General features: G+C 53.2%; 1 protein-coding gene across 1 annotated transcript; it reads left to right on the plus strand.

Moving 5' to 3' along the window:
• Window positions 1-203: 203 nt before the first annotated feature.
• Window positions 204-6,860, plus strand: LOC122146657 (GPI-anchored hemophore cfmA-like; the record flags this gene model as incomplete). The annotated part of the gene is made up of 6 exons (XM_042766947.1): window positions 204-412; window positions 652-783; window positions 1,414-1,733; window positions 5,955-6,058; window positions 6,659-6,719; window positions 6,828-6,860. Coding segments are annotated over exons 1-6 (744 nt in total), but the record flags the coding sequence as incomplete, so codon positions are not given.
• Window positions 6,861-11,112: the final 4,252 nt, after the last annotated feature.

An 11,112-nucleotide genomic window follows, 5' to 3' on the forward strand; every position in this document is an offset into this window, starting at 1 on the left:
GAAATGCACAATCCTCTCATAATTAGGCTAGCTTAATTATTATGACATGGCGTGAACGCAGCATTCAGCTCATCCAACCCCAATCAAACACACCCTGAACAAGCTAATCAAGGCATTTCAGATTACTAGAAAGCTACAGGCAGGTGAGTTTGATCAGGGTTGGAATTGACCTGTTCTCCTTGGATCTTTAAAAACCCCATTTTACAGAGGTTGATATTGCAGCAACACGTATTCGTTTTAGTTTTGTGCACTTCGCTGTCCGCTTCTCCTGACGCACCAATTCAGCGCATTTTCCAGCAGAGATCACAGGCCGGGAGGATGACAGCTCGAGTGTATTTCTCGTTGATTGCTGTTTTATCGTGTCTGTTTGGATACTTGAGCATAACTCACGCTATTCAAAGACGAACCACAGGTGAGAAGATCTGTTGCTTTCATTACACAGCCTGAAGAAACGCAGAAATAAGTGACTCTCAGTCTTTGAAAGTAATTAACACAGTCTACGAATGAGTAGTAGGTTTTAAAACACTGATTTGAAGCGGACAAATATGTCAAATTTGTATTTAGGTTTGAGACCCATTGCGAAACCCCTGATTTACAAATGCTGAAACCACACTACCTGGCCTCCCCTAATGATCCTCTTGAATTCTCTAGTGGACAGTTTCTGTCCGGCAAGGCTGACGGTCGTGCCGTCCCATCGAGGATGTTCTTCTGATGAAGACTGCCCTGGAGGACACAAATGCTGTCGATTTGACTGTGGGCCTGTTTGCGTACTGCCTGTTTTCAGTGAGTTTCAGTTAATAATGGATGCTAGGACTAAAAAATACCTCACGTAACGCATTGAATTCAATAAGTTTTGAGGCAGAGACTTTGCCTTCTGTTGTTCTCCTCTAAAGTAGGTTTGAATTAATCCCTTAGGATAGTTTTAAGCACAGGATGGCTTTACAAAATAAAGAGGAATAATACTTCAAACAGTGGTTCTCAATTCCAGTCCTGGGGACCCCCTGCTCTGCACGTTTTGCATGTCTCCCTTATTTCATGATCAAAACATGCAAAATGTGCAGCGCAAGGGGTCCCCAGGACTGGAATTGAGAACCACTGACTTGGAATATAATTCACTCTGTAGGTAAAACTTGCTATTCATGCTCTGAGTGTTTTTGTGTTGTATATTGAAGTAGCATACGGTCTATATCAGGGGTGGCGAACTCCGGTCCTGGAGAGGCGCAGCCCTGCAGAGTTCAGCTCCAACCCGAATTAAAACTCACCTGCCTGTAGCTTTCTAATAACCCTTCAGACCTTGATTAGGTTGTTCAGGGTTGAAGCAAAACTCTGCAGGGCTGCGAGTCCAGGACCGACGTTCGCCAGCAGCCCTGGTCTATATGCACAAACTAAAGCTGACTATCTGTGTTCACGCAGTGAAGCTGGGTCAATGTCCCATACCGGAGATGATTCCACTGTGTGCTGAAAGCTGTTTCAATGATGGCCAGTGTCCTGGCACACAGAAATGTTGCCCAACCACCGGTGGCTTTGCATGCAGTGAACCACGTGGTCAGGGAAGAGGTCAGGCAAGTTGCCAGGGAAGAGGTATTGGCCAGGGAAGCGGACTGGGAAGTGGTATTGGCCAGGGAAGCGGTTATGGTCAGGGTTATGGCACTGGAATGGGAAGCGGCACTGGAATGGGAAGCGGACAGGGAAGTGGCGCTGGAATGGGAAGCGGACAGGGCCAGGGAAGCGGCACTGGAATGGGAAGCGGCCAGGGAAGCGGCGCTGGAATGGGAAACGGACAGGGAAGCGGTTATGGTCAGGGTTATGGCGCTGGAATGGGAAGCGGACAGGGCCAGGGAAGCGGCACTGGAATGGGAAGTGGAATGGGAAGCGGTAGCGGAAGTGGGAAGTGGTATTGGCCAGGGAAGCGGGTTATGGCACTGGAATGGGAAGCGGACAGGGCCAGGGAAGCGGTGCTGGAATGGGAAGCGGCGCTGGAATGGGAAGCGGACAGGGAAGCGGTTATGGTCAGGGTTATGGCGCTGGAATGGGAAGCGGCGCTGGAATGGGAAGCGGCGCTGGAATGGGAAGCGGCGCTGGAATGGGAAGCGGTTATGGCGCTGGAATGGGAAGCGGCGCTGGAATGGGAAGCGGCGCTGGAATGGGAAGCGGACAGGGAAGCGGTTATGGTCAGGGTTATGGCGCTGGAATGGGAAGCGGCGCTGGAATGGGAAGCGGACAGGGAAGCGGTTATGGTCAGGGTTATGGCGCTGGAATGGGAAGCGGCGCTGGAATGGGAAGCGGCGCTGGAATGGGAAGCGGCGCTGGAATGGGAAGCGGAATGGGAAGCGGTTATGGCGCTGGAATGGGAAGCGGTTATGGCGCTGGAATGGGAAGCGGACATGGCCAGGGAAGCGGCGCTGGAATGGGAAGCGGACAGGGAAGCGGTTATGGTGCTGGAATGGGAAGCGGCACTGGAATGGGAATCGGGGAATAAGGCGACAGGAATGCGGTTATGGTCAGGGAAGCGGCGGGAATGGGAAGCGGCGCTGGAATGGGAAGCGGCGGGCTGGAAGCGAAGCTGGAATGGGAAGCGGTTATGGGCAGGGTTATGGCGCTGGAATGGGAAGCGGAGCTGGAATGGGAAGCGGAATGGGAAGCGGACAGGGTAGGGAAGCGGCGCTGGAAAGGGAAGCGGCGCTGGAATGGGAAGCGGCGGGGGCCAGGGAAGCGGCGCTGGAATGGGAAGCGGTGCGGGCCAGGGAAGCGGCGCTGGAATGGGAAGCGGCGCTGGAATGGGAGGTGGAATGGGAGGTGGAACGGGAAGCGGTGCGGGCCAGGGAAGCGGCGCTGGAATGGGAAGCGGACAGGGCCAGGGAAGCGGCGCTGGAATGGGAAGCGGCGCTGGAATGGGAAGCGGACAGGGAAGCGGTTATGGTCAGGGTTATGGCGCTGGAATGGGAAGCGGCGCTGGAATGGGAAGCGGCGCTGGAATGGGAAGCGGCGCTGGAATGGGAAGCGGACAGGGAAGCGGTTACTGGAATGGGAAGCGGTTATGGCGCTGGAATGGGAAGCGGTTATGCGGGAATGGGAAGCGGCTGGAATGGGAAGCGGCGCTGGATGGGGAAGCGGACAGGGAAGCGGCTGGAATGGGAAGCGGCGCTGGAATGGGCAGCGGCGCTGGAATGGGAAGCGGCGCTGGAATGGGAAGCGGACAGGGAAGCGGGAATGGTCAGGGTTAAGGCGCTGGAATGGGAAGCGGCGCTGGAATGGGAAGCGGCGCTGGAATGGGAAGCGGCGCAGGGAAGCGGTTATGGGGTAGGGGAATGGGCGCTGGAATGGGAAGCGGCGCGGGAATGGGAAGCGGCGCTGGAATGGGAAGCGGCGCTGGAATGGGAAGCGGCACTGGAATGGGAAGCGGACAGGGAAGCGGTGGGCAAGCGGCGCTGGAATGGGAAGCGGAAGCTGGAATGGGAAGCGGCGCGGGCCAGGGAAGCGGCGCTGGAATGGGAAGCGATGCGGGCCAGGGAAGCGGCGATGGAATGGGAAGCGGTGCGGGCCAGGGAAGCGGCACTGGAATGGGAAGCGGTGTGGGCCAGGGAAGCGGTGCGGGCCAGGGAAGCGGTGCGGGCCAGGGAAGCGGTGCGGGCCGGGGAAGCGGTGCGGGCCAGGGAAGCGGCGCTGGAATGGGAAGCGGTGCGGGCCAGGGAAGCGGCACTGGAATGGGAAGCGGTGCGGGCCAGGGAAGCGGCGCTGGAATGGGAAGCGGCGCGGGCCAGGGAAGCGGCGCTGGAATGGGAGGTGGAACGGGAAGCGGACAAGGCCAGGGAAGCGGCGCTGGAATGGGAGCTGGAACGGGAAGTGGACAAGGCCAGGGAAGCGGCGCTGGAATGGGAGCTGGAATAGTAAACAATGCCAGCCAAGCAACCCTCGAATGAAAAGCGGTGCGGGCCAGGGAAGCGGCGGTGGAATGGGAGGTAAGCGGTGCGGGCCAGGGAAGCGGCGCTGGAATGGGAAGCGGTGCGGGCCAGGGAAGCGGCGCTGGAATGGGAGGTGGAACGGGAAGCGGTGCGGGCCAGGGAAGCGGCGCTGGAATGGTAGGGCCAGGGAGAAGCGGCGCTGGCCAGGGAAGCGGCGCGGGCCAGGGAAGCGGCGCTGGAATGGGAGGTGGCGCTGGGAAGGCAGCGGCGCTGGAAGGAAGCGGCGTGGGGCCAGGGAAGCGGCGCTGGAATGGGAAGCGGCGCTGGAATGGGAAGCGGCGCTGGAATGGGAGGTGGAATGGGCCAGGGAAGCGGCGCAGGAAGCGGGGAAGCTGGAATGGGAAGCGGCGCTGGAATGGGAAGTGGACATGGGAAGCGGCGCGGGCCAGGGAAGCGGCGCTGGAATGGGAAGCGGCGCTGGAATGGGAGGTGGACAGGGAAGCGGTTATGGCGCTGGAATGGGAAGCGGTGCGGGCCAGGGAAGCGGCGCTGGAACGGGAAGCAGCGCTGGAATGGGAGTTGGAACGGGAAGCGGACAAGGCCAGGGAAGCGGCACGGGCCAGGGAAGCGGTCAGGGAAGCGGCGCTGGCCAGGGAAGCGGTCATGGAAGCGGCGCTGGCCAGGGAAGCGGCGTTGGAATGGAAGCGGCGCTGGAATGGGAAGCGGCGCTGGAATGGGAGGTGGAACGGGAAGCGGACAAGGCCAGGGAAGCGGCGCTGGAATGGGAGGTGGAACGGGAAGCGGACAAGGCCAGGGAAGCGGCGCTGGAACGGGAAGCGGCGCTGGAATGGGAAGCGGACTGGGAAGTGGTATTGGCCAGGGAAGCGGTTATGGCACTGGAATGGGAAGCGGACAGGGCCAGGGAAGCGGCGCTGGAATGGGAAGCGGCGCTGGAATGGGAAGCGGACAGGGAAGCGGTTATGGTCAGGGTTATGGCGCTGGAATGGGAAGCGGCACTGGAATGGGAAGCGGTGCGGGCCAGGGAAGCGGCGCTGGAATGGGAAGCGGCGCAGGGCAGGAAGCGGCGCTGGAATGGGAAGCGGCGCTGGAATGGGAAGCGGCGCTGGAATGGGAAGCGGCGCTGGAATGGGAAGCGGACAGGGAAGCGGTTATGGCGCTGGAATGGGAAGCGGCGCTGGAATGGGAAGCGGCGCTGGAATGGGAAGCGGACGCGGGAAGCGGAAGCGGCGGGCCAGGGAAGCGGCGCTGGAATGGGAAGCGGCGCTGGAATGGGAAGCGGCGCGCTGGGAATGCGGCGCTGGACAGGGAAGCGGTTATGGTCAGGGGAAGCGGGCGCGGGAATGGGAAGCGGCGCTGGAATGGGAAGCGGCGCTGGAATGGGAAGCGGCGCTGGAATGGGAAGCGGCGCTGGAATGGGAAGCGGCGCGGGGAAGCGGAAGCGGCGCTGGAATGGGAAGCGGCGCTGGAATGGGAAGCGGTGCGGGCCAGGGAAGCGGCGCTGGAATGGGAAGCGGTGCGGGCCAGGGAAGCGGCACTGGAATGGGAAGCGGTGCGGGCCAGGGAAGCGGCACTGGAATGGGAAGCGGTGGTGCGGGCCATGGGAAGCGGTGTGGGCCAGCGAACCAGTGAAGCCCAGGGAAGCGGCGCTGGAATGGGAAGCGGTGCGGGCCAGGGAAGCGGCGCTGGAATGGGAAGCGGCGCGGGCCAGGGAAGCGGCGCTGGAATGGGAAGCGGCGCGGGCCAGGGAAGCGGCACTGGAATGGGAAGCGGTGCGGGCCAGGGAAGCGGCGCTGGAATGGGAAGCGTGGGGGAATGGGGAAGCGGACAAGGCCAATGGGAAGCGGCGCTGGAATGGGAGGTGGAACGGGAAGCGGCGCAGGCCAGGGAAGCGGCGCTGGAATGGGAGGTGGAACGGGAAGCGGTGCGGGCCAGGGAAGCGGCGCTGGAATGGGAAGCGGTGCGGGCCAGGGAAGCGGCGCTGGAATGGGAAGCGGTGCGGGCCAGGGAAGCGGCGCTGGAATGGGAAGCGGTGCGGGCCAGGGAAGCGGCGCTGGAATGGGAGGTGGAACGGGAAGCGGTGCGGGCCAGGGAAGCGGCGCTGGAATGGGAGGTGGAACGGGAAGCGGACAAGGCCAGGGAAGCGGCGGGGGCCAGGGAAGCGGCGCTGGAACGGGAAGCGGCGCGGGCCAGGGAAGCGGAAGCTGGCATGGGAATGGGAGGTGGAACAGGGAGCGGCGTGGGCCAGGGAAGCGGTGCTGGAATGGGAAGCGGCGCTGGAATGGGAGGCCACACAAGGCCAGGCGCGGGCAGGGGAAGCGGTGCTGGCCAGGGAAGCGGCACTGGAATGGGAAGTGGACAGGGAAGTGGCGCGGGCCAGGGAAGCGGTGCTGGCCATGGGAAGCGGCGCTGGAATCGGAATGGGAAGTGGACGGGAAGCGGAATGGCGCTGGAATGGGAAGCGGCGCTGGAATGGGAAGCGGCGCGGGCCAGGGAAGCGGCGCTGGAATGGGAGTTGGAACGGGAAGCGGACAAGGCCAGGGAAGCGGACAAGGCCAGGGAAGCGGTCATGGAATCGGCGCTGGCCAGGGAAGCGGTCATGGAATCGGCGCTGGAATGGGAAGCGGCGCTGGAATGGGAGGTGGAACGGGAAGCGGACAAGGAAGCGGCGTTGGAATGGGAAGAGGTCATGGAATCGGCGCTGGCCAGGGAAGCGGTCAGGGAAGCGGCGTTGGAATGGGAAGCGGTCATGGAATCGGCGCTGGCCAGGGAAGCGGTCATGGAAGCGGCGTTGGAATGGGACGCGGCCAGGGAAGTGGCGCTGGCCAGGGAAGCGGCGTTGGAATGGGAGTTGGAACGGGAAGCGGCACGGGCCATTGAAGCGGCGCGGGCCAGGGAAGCGGTCATGGAAGCGGTGCTGGCCAGGGAAGCGGCGCTGGCCAGGGAAGCGGCCAGGGAAGCGGCGCTGGCCAGCGGAAGGGAAAGCGGCGCTGGCCAGGGAAGCGGCGCATGGCCAGGGAAGCGGCGCGGGCCGGAAGCGGACAAGGCCAGGGAAGCGGTCATGGAAGCGGCGCTGGCCAGGGAAGCGGTTATGGTCAGGGAAGCGGTCAGGGATGTGGTCAAGGAAGTTGTCGACGATGTGGCCAAGGTCAATGATGTGCTCAGGGAAATGGTCATGGGAGTTTTGCATAATACTTTCTGGATATCTTTTCAATTCAGTGCTTTATTCATATGGCATGTTTTCCCTGTTTGTTCAAACCTCAAATAAAAATATTCTGTCTCTCCCCCACCTCCTCAAATAAAAATAATTGCTTGATTGAAGAGTTTGGTGTTTTTGGTATCATTTGGCTGTTTTCTCACAACTGCTCTCTGGCATCAGTGCTTGACGTTCCTCTCCCTGAGACCTGGACATTTAGCAGAGTATTAGCCATTTTTTAGCCAATTTAAAAGAACTATTTTTGTGTGTTTTAAATTTATTTTTGGCAAAGCTGAATTGGCTGCAGCCATTACTCCAGTCAGAAATCATTTTAATATGCCGATTTGGTGCTCTAGAAACATTTCATGAATGCTGAAAACAGTTTGTAGGGAGCAAGTAATACTTCCATGAGGCAATATATGCTAAAGACAGCATGTTCCTAGGAGACGTTGATTTCTTAAACACAGTTGTACTAATAAATATAGGAATAGTATAACAGGTGAAGAAAGTAAAAAACTCAATACCAAAATATATAGAATTGGAATAAAGCTTGGTGTGTTTGTGAAACATACTGTTTAAATAAAGTAAAAGAGGCTATATTTAAATGTTTCATGGTATATGCAGCTAAAAGTGTGTTAGAGATTTAATCTGGATATTGATTTATTCCTGCGATTTGTTTGCTGAATGGAAAAGGAGTCTATATTATCCATGTATTTTGTAATTGTGTTTACAAATGAATTTTTTTATTTTTTTGGGGTGGATGTGGAAAGTGTAATTAGAAGGAAAACATATTACATTCAAGTTAAATAATTTTGATATGTATGTAGTATTCAAATGAATGTAATAACTTTTCTTGTACATCTTTTTATTATTTTGGGAAAGTTTCAAATACAAGGTCAGGGTCCAAGCCAAATTTCATCCATTTTCTTCAGGAGACTTAAGGACTACTGCACCAGTTTGGAGAACATTGTTAATAAAAAAGAAAACAAGACTTGTAATATTTTTACGAATATACAGTTGTTGATTACTGAGTAAATGGTTTGCACACTCTTGTACATTACTGTTGTGTATTTTGTTCTGGTTAATTTTAAAGGTGCCATGTCTAAAAAATTGAGGTAAAAATATCCAAAAAATTACCTACACGCATCAAAAGAATGAGAAGAAATAAGGGCGCTGATGTCATTAAAAAAAAGTCAAGTTATAGTGCTGCAGAGATATCAACCTTAATTAGCATTAGCATTACTAGCCACGGCCCGACAGGTGTCGTAATACCAGTTTCGGCCATGGGAGGCAGTATGCGGGCAACATAACCACCAGCCAACCTGCAATTCATGAATAACTCGCACGGCTTGTGGGCGTACTTGAACCTGATGTCAATCATGTGGAAAGTACAGCCCACTACTTCATTTCAGGACAGGGTAGAGAGCGGAAGGATGGCTGAAGCCCTTGGCAAGAGACACCTACCACTACCACCCGCTACAGGGAAACAACAACCGCGCTCGGAATCACAAATCAAATCCGATAAGAAAAGGAGCCGAACCAGAGTAAACATCAGCACTGCTTTCCATCGCTGGAGACAAACTGATGGACTTGAAAGAAATGAGGTTCGACTCCGAACTTGCAACATTTCTTTTGGATTGGTAAGTAAGATGCTGTTAGTATTTCGCTAGAAGTTTGTTTTATATGTTTGCATATTTTTTTTCGGGAAGTTATAACATAGAAATGTATCGAAGGCTGTTCGATAAACGTGCTAATGTTAGCGATGGCTAACCATAGCTGTGTTTGATAATTAGCGAGCTATAACTTACCCACAGATCCGATCCGGTTTTCACCTGTTATCTACCAAAGCCCGTCTCTACCAAGCTGATGCTAAAATGTAACATTACCTAAGAAGCTTGAAATGTCTTCGATGATAATGAACCTGAGAGAGAGAGAGAGAGCACCCCGGCTGCGCGCGCACTCACTCACTATATTCAGAGTGGTCAAGTTTTTGCTAATGAAAATCAAACGGTATTGTTTGAATTGCGTCATAAAATTGACAGAATCTGATATTTTTTTTATATCATATCTAACCTGCTATGTCTAGTCTGTTGGTCTCCGTGTCCTCTTTGTTTCGTGGTTTTTCTGTGCGTGAGAAAATTGATGTGTGGCGTGAAAGCGTGTGAAAAGAGTCAGTTGCGTGTGTCTCACGGTGAATGCTTGAGAGTTGGCAGCTCTGGTTACGTTGGTTGGCGCTAGCTTGGTCAACATCAGCTGTCTGATGTTGACCAATGATGTTGACAGAATGCTGTCTGTCAAATTCATTTAATTCAAATAATGTGTATATACAACTCAAAATGTAATATGAACAAAACGAATATGAACATATTCACTGGTAAAGGTAAAGGGGAGTAGCTTGAAGATGTCATGTTTCAAAATCACTTGACATCACCCAACGTTCCTCTGGAGGCAAAAAACGTCCTCTTAGGCTTCGGCTATGGCTCTAGGGTTGTTGTGAAGGTAGGGGCGGAGCATAGAGACTATGCCGTTTCTCGTTTGTTACTGTGCGTTCACACCGCCGGCGTCGGGAGCGTCAAAAATCGCTCTGGCCGCTCTGCACACAACGCTGCAGAAAGATTCGTGAGCGCTCTGACGCTCTGACGTAGATCGAATGCTTATCTTGTATTTAATGCGGCCGCAAAGCAAACAAACTTGTTGGTCTTGTGCAGACTAACCACAATGAGGGTAACGTTATAAGTTAACCTCATTAAATATTGTTGTGGACGAAGTGTTAAGATCCTTTACCTAATAATGTATAAAGCACTCTAAAAATACTTTGATGCAATTAAAAGTCCTGCATTGAAAATGTTACTTAAGTAAATATAATCAAGTATAAACATTACTTAATGTAAGTATAATCAAGGAAATTTGTTTAAAAGTAAACTGGGACTACTGTACTATTATTTATGATATCATTGATTATTATTCTTATATCGTTACTGCACATCAGCAACTCACCAGAATAATTAACAATTTCAGACACCTTGGTCCACGTATCATTTTTAATTAATTTATTTTTTTATGTCCCTGTACGCAAACAGGGACACATCATAGATTACTGCAAACCCGCCACAGCAATAATCAACCTTTTATTTTGAGAACTAATGTGTTCGGAGCTGCGTTCTCTGGAATCCTCTCAAGCGGTGGACTTCTACGTTCTGATTGGTTGCTGCCCAACCGCGACCGCGTCATAGCTCATTACCATAAAGTTGCCCTGATTTCAACTCTCCTCGACGCTCTCAACGGCCAAGTCGCACCGCGCCGCTCCTCGCCGCTGCTCGATGCCGGCTCTCATTGAAAATGAATGACTTCCGGCCACTTTGACGCTCTCGACGCTGGCGGTGTGAACGCACAGTTACTCTAGAGTAGACCAATTCACTTTATTGAGGCATACTGTCCCCATCTGGTATGGAATGTGGAGTATGACTTGATTTTTTTGCCAGACATGACACATGGCACCTTTAAGTAAAAGTGTTATCTTGCATACTCTAATATACTTAAGGTATTGAGAGTAAAAGTAAAGGTATGTGCAGTATTGTCTTGAAAAAAAGAATTTGTCAGGATGGTTTTACATTAATAATACTGCTGCACTTCTGTGTATGTTGCAGTTTACTTCTAAATATCTTAAATATTAAAAAAAAAAAAGCTGCACAACAATAAGCACTACTATCCACTATTATTAAAAAAAACATTATTATTATTATAAAAAACTAAAAAAAAAAAAAAAAAATACGGGTTGCAAACCTGTCTAAATATGGTCAAGACAATAAACTACATAAAATTGCACCTTTGTAAGATATCAGTCAGCATTTGAACTGCTATGTGTGTATTTTGTAGTTTTTCGTATGTATCATTACATTATTCAAGTTAGCTCCAAGCCAGTACCTGCATTTAAAGTTGTAATCCGACAAAGATCGCAGCAAACCACTGTAACTTACCTGGCCTCGGTCTTGGCTA

Source organism: Cyprinus carpio, chromosome A11, assembly GCF_018340385.1.
Source record: "Cyprinus carpio isolate SPL01 chromosome A11, ASM1834038v1, whole genome shotgun sequence".
NCBI classification, from domain to species: domain Eukaryota; kingdom Metazoa; phylum Chordata; class Actinopteri; order Cypriniformes; family Cyprinidae; genus Cyprinus; species Cyprinus carpio.